The sequence below is a fragment of the Artibeus jamaicensis genome, unplaced genomic scaffold (assembly GCF_021234435.1).
Source record: "Artibeus jamaicensis isolate MK-2021 breed Jamaican fruit bat unplaced genomic scaffold, CSHL_Jam_final scaffold_1283, whole genome shotgun sequence".
Classification (NCBI taxonomy): Eukaryota; Metazoa; Chordata; class Mammalia; order Chiroptera; family Phyllostomidae; genus Artibeus; species Artibeus jamaicensis.
This window is the reverse complement of record NW_026522028.1, coordinates 20,248,906-20,263,593: the sequence shown is the minus strand read 5'-3', so window position 1 is coordinate 20,263,593 and position 14,688 is coordinate 20,248,906. Positions and strand designations below refer to the sequence as shown.

General features: G+C 41.6%; 1 protein-coding gene across 6 annotated transcripts in view; it reads left to right on the top strand.

The window, feature by feature from the left end:
- The window catches only part of OFD1 (OFD1 centriole and centriolar satellite protein), a 32,942-nt gene that overhangs the window by 5,336 nt on the left and 12,918 nt on the right, over positions 1 to 14,688 (top strand). For all 6 annotated transcript variants that reach the window (XM_037157464.2, XM_037157469.2, XM_037157463.2 and 3 more), the window contains exons 4-12: positions 379 to 447; positions 535 to 565; positions 5,033 to 5,140; positions 6,491 to 6,627; positions 6,940 to 7,113; positions 9,475 to 9,581; positions 11,109 to 11,228; positions 13,065 to 13,138; positions 13,635 to 13,726. In XM_037157464.2, the coding sequence (XP_037013359.2) occupies positions 379 to 447; positions 535 to 565; positions 5,033 to 5,140; positions 6,491 to 6,627; positions 6,940 to 7,113; positions 9,475 to 9,581; positions 11,109 to 11,228; positions 13,065 to 13,138; positions 13,635 to 13,726 (912 nt within the window). The remainder of the gene's footprint in view (positions 1 to 378; positions 448 to 534; positions 566 to 5,032; positions 5,141 to 6,490; positions 6,628 to 6,939; positions 7,114 to 9,474; positions 9,582 to 11,108; positions 11,229 to 13,064; positions 13,139 to 13,634; positions 13,727 to 14,688) is intronic.

Sequence of the window (14,688 nt, the reverse complement as noted above, 5' to 3'; positions counted from 1 at the left end):
CCCTGTGTTTTTACTTTCTTCCTTTTATCTATAGTTGCCCAAAAGTTTTTTAAATTTTATATTTTTTAAAGATTTTATTTACTTATTTTTAGAGAGCAGGGAAGGGAGGGAGAAAGAGAAGGGGAGAAACACCAATGTGTGGTTGCCTCTTGCATGACCCCACTGGGGGCCCCAGCCATGTGCCCTAGACTGGGAATCAAACCAGCGACCCTTTGGTTTGCAGGCTGGCACTCAATCCACTGAGCTGCACCAGTCAGGGAAAATCTTATTTTTTGTTTAATCTGGCAATGATTCTTGGTTTTATATTCAGAAACATCCTAATTCATCATTTAAACATTGATATAAAAATGTTTGCTTACTTAATCTTTTTCTCTTAAGGTATTTACTATGCAGGATCTATTACAGCTCATTAAAATCAACCCTGAGTCCAGTCTCTACAAATCACTGGTAGGATTATTTAGTTTTTATAACCTACTTTGGTTTGTTCATTATACCTGAATAGTCAAATAAAAGTAAACTGTTTTCTTTTAACAGGTTTCAGGATTTGATAAAGGAAACAATAAAGGTAGGAGCCTTCATCTTTATAGAGATATAGTAACATTTTTGTCATGTATTTTTCCTATAAAAGTATGAAACTAAGCGCTTTTAGGGTGAAGACTAGGGAATCTAATTTGAATTAAATTATGATTTTTCTTCTTGACAACCTTTGACAAAAGTTGCTGAGAATCACTTGGCGTGGGGAAAACCCCACACACATCTGGTGACCAGCAGTGTAGCAAGTAGAGTGCTCGGTGGTACCTGTGTAAAAGTAAAGGAGACTCGCAGGGAAGAGAGACCTAGTACAGAAGAGCTGGGTTCCCCCCTAGACAGAAGGGGGAAAAACAGATATTTTTTCATTTGCAACTGCCATGGTGCCAGACCATGGACTAGGCTTGACAATGGACATTGTAGCATGAACTTAGGCTGGTAACCTGCTTGTAATGCATAATTCTTCAGGTCTTCAAAGTCATCTGCAACATTATATAGTGGTCCTTCTATGTTGTGCACTCCTGGGTTTTTGTCTGTTGTCAGCATTGCTGCTAACCCCACTAGGATATTCATTCAGAACCTACCACTCAGCAAGCATTTGAGTCCCTACTTTGGGCCAGCCCTGAGTATGTGACTTAGTTGCCTGGTCTCTTTGGAGTCATGTTAGCAGAGGATAAGTAAACTGGATCACAAGACATTCCACACTGACTGCAAAGTAGGTTATCCGCATGGAAGTCCAGTATGGTCAGTGGTCCTCTATTTCATATTCTGTGCCAGTGCTATCTACTGAAATTCTCTGATGATGGGAATGCGTGTATCTTTGCTGTCGGATTATGGTAGCTAACAGCCACATGTGGTTATGTTGAGCATTTGAAATGTGGCTAATGTGACCGAAGAACTGAAATTGTAATTTAAATTTAGACAGCTACATATGAATAATAGTTATATATTGGACAGCACAGGTCTCGTGTATATAGCTGGTATCTATAGTTTATTATTGCATTCAGAAATAATCTACTTACAGGTATTTATATTATCCTTAAAAATAGCTTTTCAGCTTTATGTACTCTCTGTAAATCCTTCTGGTTCAGAAGGACATCTGGCTAACACCTCTTTCCAGCTTCATCTAGCATCCTAGTAAAATTTCAGAAACTCAGAAATTAGCACACGTGTCAGGCATCTTAGTGAAAAAGTTTGAATAGAACTTCGGTAACAGTGAAACAGCCACTGTAAAAGCAAAGTGATTTTAAAAATTGGCGGCTTCTGATTACTAGGGTAAGATCATCAGAAAACATATAGAAAAATATTTCGCACCTAACTGTTGTCTGTCCCCTTGCAAGGACCTATAGTCTTGTCTTTCCATGTCTGTACTCCAGTGTTGCTGATCTGTTGAATGGCCACAGTGCTTTTGCCCTAGATTCCACTTACCCATTCTTGCCCCTGATTTTTCCCTCAGAGATCATTATGCCCAGAAAATAGCAGGGCAGGAAATTTGGATGAGGGTAAAAAACTTGGGCACTGGCTTTTTGTTTCCCGAAGTTAAGGCCCTTTCCTGTGATAGGCAAAAGAATAGATACATAGATCAGTGGGTCAGGTGTGAGAGCCCAGAAATAGATCTGTACAAATATAGTCAACTCATTTGGACAAAGAGCAAAGACAATTAATTTATTGGAGGAAGTGAAACTGGAAAAGTTGCAGTTTGTGCTGCCTGTCACTACCTGAATCAATAAGTAGAGACAAGATTGACTCTTTATGGGCACTTTATTCAGATGGCTGATGGTCTAAGAAGATGGCGGGTTATGCACCCTCAGAGACTTTCTTAACATGTCATCTCAAGCTGACCTTTTTTAGAAGGAGGAGAAAAGGGTAGGTAAGGGTTTTGGAATTCAGGAAGAAAGTAGGTAAGGGGTTTGGAATTCAGGGAAAAGGTTAGTCAGATAAAAGATGAAGTCCGATGATTTTCCTGGCATCCCAGCAATTCTTCATCTGCGTCTGAATGTTTTGTCCCTGGAGCACAGTGGCTCAGATACCATCTTGATGGCTTGCAGTCCTCCTAGGATGCAAAGGTCGAATTGCTTGTGGGCCTCCTGGAATTGGGGTAGGACTGGTCATACATTCCAGTTCCTGAAACAGTAGCTTTCTACATGCACTAATTATTAAGCCTATTAAATGTAAATTAAATCAATTTTTTTAAACTGTTGAGTTCCCCCACCAGAAGGATAGTCTTTTCAACAAGTGGTACTGGAACAATCAGATGCCCATATGCACAAAAATGAAACTAGACACAGACCCTACACCTTACACCAAAATTAACTCAAAACACACCATAGATCTAAATGTAAAATGCAAAACTATAAAGCTTTTGGAAGAAAGCAGGAGAAAATCTATGTGAATTGGGTTTAGTAGTGAGCCGTAACACCAGAAGGATGACACTGGGAAGAAAAAAATGGATCAGTTGACTTAATATTTGAAATGATTTATTTATTTATTTATTTATAGACAGGGGAGGGAGGGAGAAAGGGAGAGAAACATCGATGTGCGAGGGCAGTAAGCTGCCTCTCCCACACCCCCGACTGGGACCTGGCCAGCAACCCAGGCCTGTGCCCTGACTGGGAATCAAACTGGCAAACTTTTGGGCCCACATTCAGTCTACTGAGCCACAGCAGCCAGGGCTATAAATGAATCTTAAATGCATGTGGTTAATAAAAGGAGCCTGTTGAAAAAGCTACATGCTATACAATTTTATGTGTATAGCGTTCTGGAAAAGGCTAAACTATAGAGGTGGTGAAACACATCGCTGGTCACCAGGGATTTGGAGGGAAGGGGTAGGAAGTTGAAAGGTGAAGCACAGAGGATTTTTTAGGGTGGTGAAAGTACTTTCTGAATCTGTAATTGCATGATTCATGGTGCTAGACATTTGTCAAAACCTGTAGAACTTTACAAAGTGGACCTTAATATATGCACTGTAGGAGGTCAGGTGATCCCAGGATGGAATGCAGACAAAACTGTAGTAACCTCACTCAAGGGGGCGGGGAGAAAAGGGTACTGCGGCCTTGAATGGTGTGGCTCAGTTGATTGGGCATTGCCCATAGACCATTGTCCACAAACCAAATGGCCGCAGGTTTGAATCCGGTCAGGGCACATTCCTGGATTGCCAGCTAGCTCCCTGCTTGCGGGTGTTCGGGAGGCAACTGACTGATGTTTCTCTCCCTCTCTTTCTCCCTCCCTTCTCTTCTCTCTAAAAATAAAATAAATTTTTATTGATCTAAAATCCTAAAAAGGAAAAAATAAAAGCCCTTAACTTGGCTGATGCAGAAGCAGGCAGGAGTCCATTCAGCTCTGTTGGAAGAAAGTAAAAACTTCTAAAATAATTGATACTCATGGGTTAAAAAAAAAGTTTGCCACTGTTCAGAAGGGTATAAAGTGAAAGAACTGTAGAAATTTCTGGCCATATTCTCTAAATCTCACTTTCTGCTGATAACTAGAACGAATAGATTCCTGTTTATCCTACCAGAATTTAGTTTACCAACCTGAAAACCAGAGTCTATGTAATGAAAACTCACACTGACATGGTCCTATTATAGATAACTCTTACAATTTGCTTTCTTTAGTCACCAGTATATCTCCATAGCCCTACATTTAGACTAATTATTTTTAAGGAATGTATTTAGTTAACCACCTGTTGATGAGGGTTTTGTTGACTTATTGTGTGAGTTTATTGTTTGAGTAGGTGAAAGGCTACATGCATTTCAGATACATTTAAACACAGATTTCCCTCCTGGAGTGATTGGGCCTGTTGATTTCCCCACTCCCTTGTAAACACTTTTAAGTATGAACAGAGTTGTAATCTTAGCAGTCTTAGTGGGAAAATAGAATCTCTCTACTGTAGTATTAATTTGCATTTATTTACAAATTTGTATATGTTTATTTGACATAAATTTTTTTCTATGAACTCTTTGTCCATGCCCCTTTTTAAATTTTCTTACTGATTTGTAAGAGCTCTTGGATATGAAAATGACTGCTCTGTTTCCATACTATAACAAATATTTTTTCCAGTGTATCATTTATCTTTTGACTTTATTTTGTGCCATATATAAGTTCTTAATTTTTATGTTGTTAAATACTTCTTTTTGTTGCTTCTAGATTTTTATTCCCTCAGAAATTATTCTTAAAAGATACATAATGTGCCCTGACTGGTGTGGCTCAGTGAATTGAGCAACGACTCATGAACCAAAAGGTCACCAGTTTGATTCCCAGTCAGGGCACGTGCCTGGGTTGCAGACCAGGTCCCCAGGCGGGGGCGTGGGAGAGGCAGCAGATCGATGTTCCTCACACACATCGATGTTTCTCTCCCTCTCTTCCTCTCTCTCTAAAAATGAATAAATAACAAAGGTACATCATGGGGTAAAGGATAATGTTATAAAACCAAAATTTACAGTGTGACCGAGCAATGGTTGCATGAAAGAAGGTTGCGAGATGAAACCATGTACGTTATGTTTTTTAGGTTTTCTCCTCGAGTTTCTAAAAGAAATGGCAGAATACCATCAGACCAAAGAGATTCGTGACATGGAAACTCAGACAAGTACAACACTTCTTAGCAAAGACTCTCTTGGTAATTGTAGGCTTCTTTCATAATTTCCAGTCTCTGTTTTCTTTTGGGCGGGAGGGAATGACCGGCTTTACCATGTTGTGTGTGTTCCTGGACCCGTAGGGATGTGAGCTGCAGGTGGGGTGCTCCTTCCCTTGGGCCCCATTGGTGGAAGGGGCCAGGTGCTGCTCTCCAGTGCTGCTCCTCCCTTTGGGACCACCAGGGACACACTTTCTAAAACTCATGGGGATGCAGGGGCCCACGTTTCTGTTTGCTGGATTCAACCTCTCAGCTGGGAGGTTCGTCCCTGTGTCTCATCGAACATTACTTCATACCCACTAGTGTGAGAAAACACTAGACTGTTTACATTGCAGAGAACTAGAGAAGTCAATGGCCCATTGGCTCATTTTATGGTTGGGGAGACTGAGGTCATCAGAGGAAGGAAAAGCAACTTGGAAACACCCAGTCTGGGCCAGAACTGATGCTAGAGTGCGTGTTTTCTGTCCATGATCCAGAGCCTTTCCTGCTGCACAACCTTTCTGCGGTACCTTCCTGCCCTTTGTGAGTGGTATGCTCAGGACAGAAGGGACACACATTTCTCTGCCCTTCCTACCCGTAATGAGCATTGGTGTCTTTAACTTGTAAGACAGTAAAAGTCCAGATATCTCCTTCTGCCAGCCTTGTTTTCCTGTGCATACTCTTGGCTGTGCATCGGTGTTTACGTGGTTGAGATTTTACTGTCTGTCTGGGTTTGTACTTTGCTGTGTGGTTGATTCTGATCCACAATTAGTTTGAGGGCTGTGGGTCTGCTGAGAGCACTGGGGTAAGAGACAATCAGTAGACCTGGCTCTGGTCCCAGCTATGCCATCAGGGAGGTGTGTAGCCTCTGGGGGGTCACTTACACTGGGCATCTGTGTCCTTCCCTGTAAAATGGGAGACCTGAAACTCATCATCTTCGAGTCATGCGGAAGTCGGCGTTTTGAGCATGTGACTCCACTTTCAGCAAAGAGCAATAAAAGAACTCTCTGCTTTGGCACTTAGATGCTGCAAAGAGATGCCAGTGTTTTCTGATGTCAGCTGTACTCTGCTTTCTTTTGCCCCTGACATTTTATGATGAAAATTGCCAAACATTCAAAAAAGTTGAAAGTTTTACAGTGAACCCTTGTATACCTCGATGTCACCATTCAATTTGTATTTTACTTGCTTGATCACTTACATGTTCATCCACTAATCTTAATTTTTTAAATTATTTCAGAGTAAACCGTAGACATCCCTGCACTCTCCCCTAAGTACACTTTTTAAACAGTGCACTCTGGCCTCTTGCTCACCTGACCGCATTCCTCTATCTTAATTTCCTGCTTTATTTTTTAATAGCTGAGAAGCTTCAGCTTATTGATGACCAGTTTGCAGATGCTTACCCTCAGCGTCCAAAGTTGGAATTTTTAGAAATCAAGTTAAATGAGTATAAGAAAGAAGTGGAACAGCAGCTTCAGGCAGAAATGCAACAAAAGGTAAATTTATCTTGTTGCTATTAACAAAAGTGGTATTTTTGCTTATCTTTTCATTTTTCATAGGAAAATATTTAGAATCTTTATTAATGAATGTGGTACTATTCTGTTGTTAATATTATTTTCTTTTCCACTCAGTGTCATGTCTTTTTGCCTTTTGAATGACTCCTGCAGGACACTGAATGAGGTGAAAGTAAAGATGAATGAAACTCGATATATTTAGAGCACAAATGTTAAATTTAGACCACGGAGAATTTGTTACTGTTTTTTAAGGGTGTTTATTAGTATTTACAGTTATTTGTGATCAATTGGCAGCTGCAGCATTTTAAAAGTAATGAAATAGAAAAAATCAAAAGGGAAGAGAAGAAGAAGTCTGAGGCAGAATTAGCGAAGTTCTGGAATGACGTTGAGAGAGCTTGTCAAGCAAAATCGGAAGCCCTCCTTTCTCGGGAAAAGATGTCCCTTGAGAGAATTCAAAAGCACCAGGAGGTAATATTTTAAAGCCGTTTACTGGGTGGCTCTTATCTGCAACTATTAGTAGATTGACTTAAAGTCCAGGAGACAGATGGGGCATTCGCTGGAATAATCAATCGGTGGCACAAGGCTGTAGAGGAGCAGTAGGGACTGGGGTCCTGAGCAAGTAGAAGAATTGTTCTGGAAAACAACATGCAGACTTCCTTCTCCCGAGACTGCTGGGAGGAAACCTGGGTGTGAATGGGCGTGTCAGGAGTTTGAGCGACTCGTGCTAAATAAGTGGCAGATGTGAGGGTTATGGAGCGGCCTCAAGGAGAGGGCCAGAGGCGCGCGCTGGCTGCTGGGGTAAAGGAAGAGCAGCTCTTTGAAGCAGACAGGGCTGCTCATCTGTTCCAGGGGCCCTGCTGAGGTGGGCAACCTGGAACTGAAGTAGACCGAGTGCTTACAGATGGTTGTTCTGCTGTAGCTCTTGGGAGGATTTGGAGGGTGAGCCAGGGCAGAAAGAGTCGTGTTTGGGGAATGGAGGTTTATGGAGCTAAGTTTACTTGATTTCAGAAAGGCTGCTCATTTAGTTGAAGACATTGGGGTCCGGCATGAGGGCGAAGGGAACCAGCACAGAGGGTGCATGGCTCTAACCTAGGGGAGAAAGGAGGGCTATGTGGCAATTCCTTTCAAAGACCTGAAGGAATAGGTGTGGGGATACCGATGGGTAGAAGAATAAGGGTGCACTCAGAGGACAGAGTTGCAGGTGGAGGTTTTAGGTGAAGTTGGAAACCGAATGCAGTGTGCTTCCACCAGAGCAAAGGCAAAGGGCCCTGCAGTAGAGAGTCCAGGGCTGCAAGCATCGGCCATGTGGCCATTTGATCTTGCCACCCAGGAAAACGGTGGGACAGGAGTAGAGAGGTTGAGGAGTGGTGGGGAACCTGTGTGGGCAAGAGGGCTTAGAGCTGCTCCTTTAGGGAAAACAGTTCCTTTCCCAAGGGTGTGTCAGACCAGACTGGAGTTGGGGCACCATTTCCTGTGTACAGCCAGAGCTGCTGATACCAGGGGATGGTGGAGGTAAGAGACTTCCTCCCATTGTCAACCCTTGCTTGGAGCTTCTCAGGAAGGCCCCGTTAGTATTGGTAATTGTACCCCCTCCATGATTTGATATAGCATGTCTGGGAATTGGGCTCATTTTAGCTGTAAAAGTTAATGTTGGGAGCACTGGCCATTGAGATGATTGGATTGTGTGCAGACTAACACTTCCATCTTCAAGACAGGTGACTGACTAGGTCAGATCCACCTGATAGTTAACCACCCCTGAGTTCCCATTTAGTGAGTGGCTTCTCTGAAGGCTCTGGAGCAGGTTGCCATCCTCACAAAAGGCACCATGCCTTTACTCCACCCCCTGACATGTCCTTCCCCTTCTCTCCCTGAGAAAACCGCCCTGTCCCTCAGACTTGCAGCTTGAATGCCACCTCCTGGTGGCACCTTCCCTCACTCCCACTGATGAACCCATTTGGGCCTCATTCCTGCCACGGAGACTGTGGATTCTGGTTGTGAAATCATCACACCGTAGAGTGATTGTTTCTCCCTTAGTAAATTGTGAATTTTTTGAAAGCATGGGGGGACTGTAGCCGCTCATCTTTTTATATCCAGCTCCCAGTGTGCTTTTAAAAAAAAAGATTTTATTTTACTTTTAGAGAGAGGGGAAGGGAGGGAGAAAGAGAGGGAGAGAAACTTCAAATGGTTGCCTCTCACACTTTTCCCACTGGGGACTTAGCCTGCAACCCAGGCATGTGCCCCGACTTGGAATGGCACCTGCAACTTTTTGGGTTGCAAGCTGATGCTCAGTCCACCGAGCTACACCAGCCAGGGCCCTGTGTGCTCTTTGACATGCTATTCAGTGAATTCTTGCCCAGTGAACATACAAATGGAAGTGTGGCCTATTCATTCAGGGGTTCATATGAACTTACTAATGCTGAGTGAGAATTACCTATGAGTTGAAACTCTTGGACAACTACTGAACCATGGGGATTCTATTTTGTTAAGTTATATTGCTGACTGTACATTGTTTCTTTTTCTTTTTTGCTGAAGAACTTATCAAAATTTTAAGCAAATGTCTGAGAGATGTCAACAAAGTAGAATAATTATACCAGGGATGTTAGAAATACAGGGCAATGTAGCTTAGCCGTCATTAGGGGAGAAAATACATTTGTGTGTAACCAGAACAAGCAGAATGCATATCTCAAAGTGAAACCTCTCGGAAGTGAAATTGTTACTCTGAATGTCTGTGCTTTGATTGTTTTCTGCAATTTAGGAAGCAGTCTATTAGTTCAGATCTGTTCTATTTTCTTTAGCTTACTTGCTGAACATTAATGCTTTCCTGTACAGATGGAAACGAAAGAAATTTATGCTCAACGGCAGCTTCTGCTAAAAGATATAGATTTGCTGAGAGGCAGAGAGGCAGAGCTGAAGCAAAGAATTGAAGGTTTTGACTTGTAAGTAATATGCTTTTCTTTCGGATATTGACTGACTGTCTAAGAGATTAAAAAAACTACATATGTCTAAGTATTCTCAGGTTAATTGCCAAGTAGAGTTCTCGGTTGTAAAGGTGCTATCACCTAGTTTTAAAAGGCCCAAGTTAAGAGAAATAAAGACTAGGATTTTGCTTTTGAAATATTAGACATTGGGGTGGAAAGCAGAATGAGACACTATCACCAGGCTATAGTACAACCAGACAAATAATTGAAGAAGCTAATGGTTTAAGAAATCCTGTTGCACATTTACATTCAGGCCTTCAGATGTTGCATGTGCACACAGTAACTGGATTTCAGGTACATTTACCTGCTCTGCTGTCAGAGGAAATACGGGGGCTCTGACTTGACTTCTGCTGGGTGAAACTGTGTCTTGTGGTGCGTGTGTACTTCTTCTAAGTGATTACAAATGGTTCATTCTTCATATCTCACCTGGGATTGATAGCAAGCTCACCAGTCTATAGTTTTTGGAGTAAGCTTTCTTTCCCATTAGGTTTTGCTATTAATTGACACAGATACTCTTATTCCATTAAAGAATTTGTCTCCATCTTCAGGAATGTTTTTCTCATTTATATGGGCTCAACTCATTTGATTTCTCCTCTCTGCCTACCTTACTCTTTTTGGCAGTACTGAAGTGGTAAACTGATCATGAGAGACAAAAGCAAAGTAACAAAATATGGGTGGAGAATGATCATGGTTACATCATCACTTTAACTCCACTTCTCCTAACTCTTCCTCCCTTTTAAGCACAGAAGTGAATAGATGTAGTTTACTGTTCCTTTGCTTTACCACTTAGCCACCAGAGGGAGCTAACACATGGAACTTTTTTTACCCTCTGCTTGGAATAGTCCATGTTCCCTAGCACTTCTCATGGCCTGATGGTACCCGTGAACCTGATTCCAGGCTCTGGAATTGATGTGTGGTTGACTTAAGGTCTCACTCTGAAGACCATCCCATTCTTCAGTATTTGGAAGTTCTGATGGATCCATCTAACTTGTCCTCTCTTTCAGCACTCTTTTCAATATCCAGTCACTAGATTATTAAATGCCAAAAACAAATCTATTTTGAAAACCTATGGGCTAATCAATTAAATCTTATGGAAACGGTGTTACAGAAGAAACAAGCCCTAAAGTACACTAATTTTGGTTTGTAGCTTTGTAACTTACTAACATTCTTTCACTTCTGAATTGATTATGGCCATTTATCACCTGTAACCATTTTTAAAATGTGAAGCACTTTGGTCTTGACAATTTCACACTCCCTCCAGCCTGGTGCCACCGTATATAGCTCCATGTGCTACTTCAGACCTATCATATAATGAGGTCCATTCATAAAATAGGCTTCTGGCTCTTTTCGCTTACTTCCCACTGGTGACAGTCACGTAACAGTTTTAGTCTGTGGAGCTAAAACCCCATGCTATTTTTTCTCCTAAGGCTTTACTTCAGGTACAATAGTTTTGTAATTTGCTTTTTATATTTTTGCTCATTTCAGGGCCCAGAGGCTACAAGAAGAAAAAAATAAAAGCGTGAGTGATGCACTTAGGAGACGGGAACTGAACATAAAAAGTATGGAGGAAGCCTATGAACAGAAGCTCAAGAATGAAGTTCTCAAGTAACTGTTTGGCATTTCTAAAGAATTCATGTGTTTGAATTAAGTTGATGGAAACATAGCAACACTGGTGAAGTAGATAAGACTAATATGTTACGGTGAAAGTTAGTGTTTAAAAGAATACATGTTTCCATTGATAGTCAAGCTTTTCCCATGAGTGTTTGAGTTAGGATAGTTCGCTAACACACTACGTCTGTTTGTTCTTTCCCATAGCCTCTGTAACAGGTGTTGAGGGCCTGTGATTCACTTTAATTTCCAGGGCACCCTGTGATGTGCTCAGCTTGCACTGCTGATGTGTGGTACACTTGGAATTGTCACTTTTAGTTCTCTTCCTCTGCCCTACTGGTACTGCTACTACAATGGGGGTATCTATTAATTCACATTATTTTCTCTAGTGGTTCTAGTGTTTGTCAGTGAACATGTGCCTTGTAGTCCTTCAGAATTCTGCAAAGCCAGAATCAAAACAAACAAACTGAAATTAACTATATTAAGCAAAAAAATGATACAAGTAAAGGAAAATATGGGTAGCTATGGTTTCTAAGGCTTTTCTGTAGTCTGAGTTTTATTGTGTTTCAGTGACTAATATCTTAGTGCAAAGACATTAAGCCAGTGTGGTAACTTTTCTCTCTAGTGCTTAGTATACCATCTGGCACATAATAAGTGTTCAGTTTAATATTTGTTGAGTAAATGAATTCTTGGTGAAGAGATGACTCATCTGAGGTACAATTTCTTAATCATTGGCCTTTTTTTTACTGCCTTGCCCATAATTTGTCATTGATATTCTGTTACACAGTACTGGCAAGGGTTTCTTGAGGTCATTCTTTTTTTTTTTTAAGATTTTATTTATTTATCTTTAGAGGGGAAGGGGGGGAGGAGAGAGGGAGAGAAACATCAATGTATGGTTGCCTTTTGTGTGTCCCCTGCTGGGAACTGGCCTGCAGGGAACCAGCCTGCAACCCAGGCATGTGCCCTGACTGGGAATCGAACCGCGATCGTGTGGTTCGCAGGCCTGCGCTCAATCCACTGAGCTACACCAGCCAGGGCTTGAGGTCATTCTTTAAAAGAATCCTAATGAAACAAAATATAGTACCCTTCCCTGTATCAGTTTTGAAATAATGGGTGTTATCTCGACATATTTTATGTCACCTGTTCGAATATGGTAGGAAACACTTAAGTATCAATAGTTATTAAACTTTTGGGAACAAATGAATGTTTGTGTGTATTGTTTACATCACCATGGAGACCGTTGTCTGGTTACCTTGGCTATTCCTTTGTGACTGGCACGGGTCAGAGGTCAGAAGGCCCAGGACATTCACCGCAGGAGACATCTTTCCTTTGACCACCTCTGAACTCAGGTCGGCTAGTAGCTGATGGGGGAGATAAGTAAAAGGGCTTGAATGTGCCTTCTGGTGTTGCTGGGGGGGGTGTGAAGGTGCTGGCACTTGACTGGCCAGCCCCTGAGGCAAAAGGTCTTCTGGGGGGTGGGGACAAGGCAGGTGGATTGGAAGTGACCGACTGCTTGTCTTTGGGGCCCTAGGGTCAGATGTATACAGTGTAAATTTCACTTCATTTGTGTTTTTGTGTCAGTTCAGACCACAGTATTCTTAGTAACCTCACAATAACATGAGTTTGGGGACCCATTTCACAGGTTTGCTGCGGGCTTTTGCTGGACCCTCTAAATTCAGAATTTGAATCTCTGGCCTAGTACTGAGAGACCTCGACATATGTATGGCCATGTTCAGTGCCCTTTGGTGCCCAAATGCCATAGCTAAGCTCACATGGCTGGGGTCTGTCCAGGAAAGTGACAAGAAACTAATTTCTGGTCATTCTGATTCTCAGGTATCAACTAGAGCTGAAGGACGACTACATCGCCAGAACTAACAGACTGGTTGAAGAGGAAAGGAAGAACAAAGGTGATTCTTAGGGGAGGGGAGCTGCGTTTTCATTTCTGATACAGGTTATTAGCATCCTGATTTGGGGCTCTTCAAAATTGAAAAAATATACAAGGCTCACACTTAATTAATAGTACAAAATTACACATTTTTGCCCTTTTAATTTTACAGAATTTGAAAAGTAACCATTGTCTCTCACTATATTTGTGCAACCTAAATGTTTAACTTTTTGTATATTCACACAGGTCAGTGATGTACTGGCAGGGTTTTATTCAACTTTATATATAAGGAAGCTCACCACATATGTGACCATAAAACTGATGTCTCATCACCTATTGGGCAACAGGCTTAGGGCTTATTTATTGCTTGCCCTTTTTTTTTTTTTGATTCTTATGTCTCCTATTTCAGATTATGAAATAATGGTCATTATGTCTGATATATTGGCCATAAATTCTTAAATGAGTTTTATATTCACTAGGAAAACATGATTGTTTAATTGGTTGGTTCTCTCTTTCAGATAAAGCTATACGTTTGCAGGAGGAGCTCGCAGCCGTTAATTTGAGAAAGGAGGAACTAAGTCATTCTGCAAATCATGTGAAAGAACTTCAGGTAATTGTTAAGCCTATGGATTTTTTTGCAGTCACTGTTAGGCAATACATGACATTTTAGTTTCAGTCACTATTTATCTTCTTGATGTGTTTGGCCTGTGTATTATATGGCTAAGCAGGTGATGGCCCACCTTAAGTTGATTCAGTAGTTCATTCCAATCTTAATCTGCTAGGGAAGCGTAGAAAGAGTCCATGCTAGGGGCCCGGAGTCTTGCTTGAGTGCCCCGTCTCTCCCTTACTGCTTGTGTGCCTCCAGACATGGTCCTTCAACATCGGGGTACTGCCCACATTCTGTGGTGTTGAGGGACCTCTGTGAGCTGATTCATGTGTCTACCCTGTAGCAGGCAGCCAGTACACCTTAGTTCTACCACAGCCTCTTCTTCCTTCCCATCAGCAATAGCTAAAGAGTCCTGTCATTACATCAGGGTCTTAGAGTTTAAAACAAAGCGAGATGCATTTTCCATGTGCCACTGTTACATTATTTCTGTTCATTGTGGTGTGCTATCTGAAGGACAGAGCTGTAACTTTAGGTACTTAAATACATTCTGTATAAAAAATTTATTTTTACAGCTGTAATGACCTATTTAAGAACTTTGTAGGCTTTTTTTGCAAACTTGAGAGGTACAAAGAAAAGGAAAGCTCCCCCAGCAAGTTTGCAATAGCTCCCTCTTTCACATTTAAAAGCATGTATTGCTAGTCTTTGACAGCTCTTGGAACCTTAGTTGCATGTGGAAAATGGGTGATAATCAGAAGCACTTGCTTTGTAGGGCGGGGTTCTACATATGTACAAAGTTGGATAAACGTTCCCTGCCCCAGCTCTTGGGTGAAACATGACTTACATTGTTGTCAAGTGAAGTGACTTTAATTAAATTGGGACACCCAGCCCTAAAGCAGCCCACCGGCTTTTTTGTAAGTGGTACTGTAAAGTCACTGTTCAGAGACAAGTTTTACTTTCTTCAATTC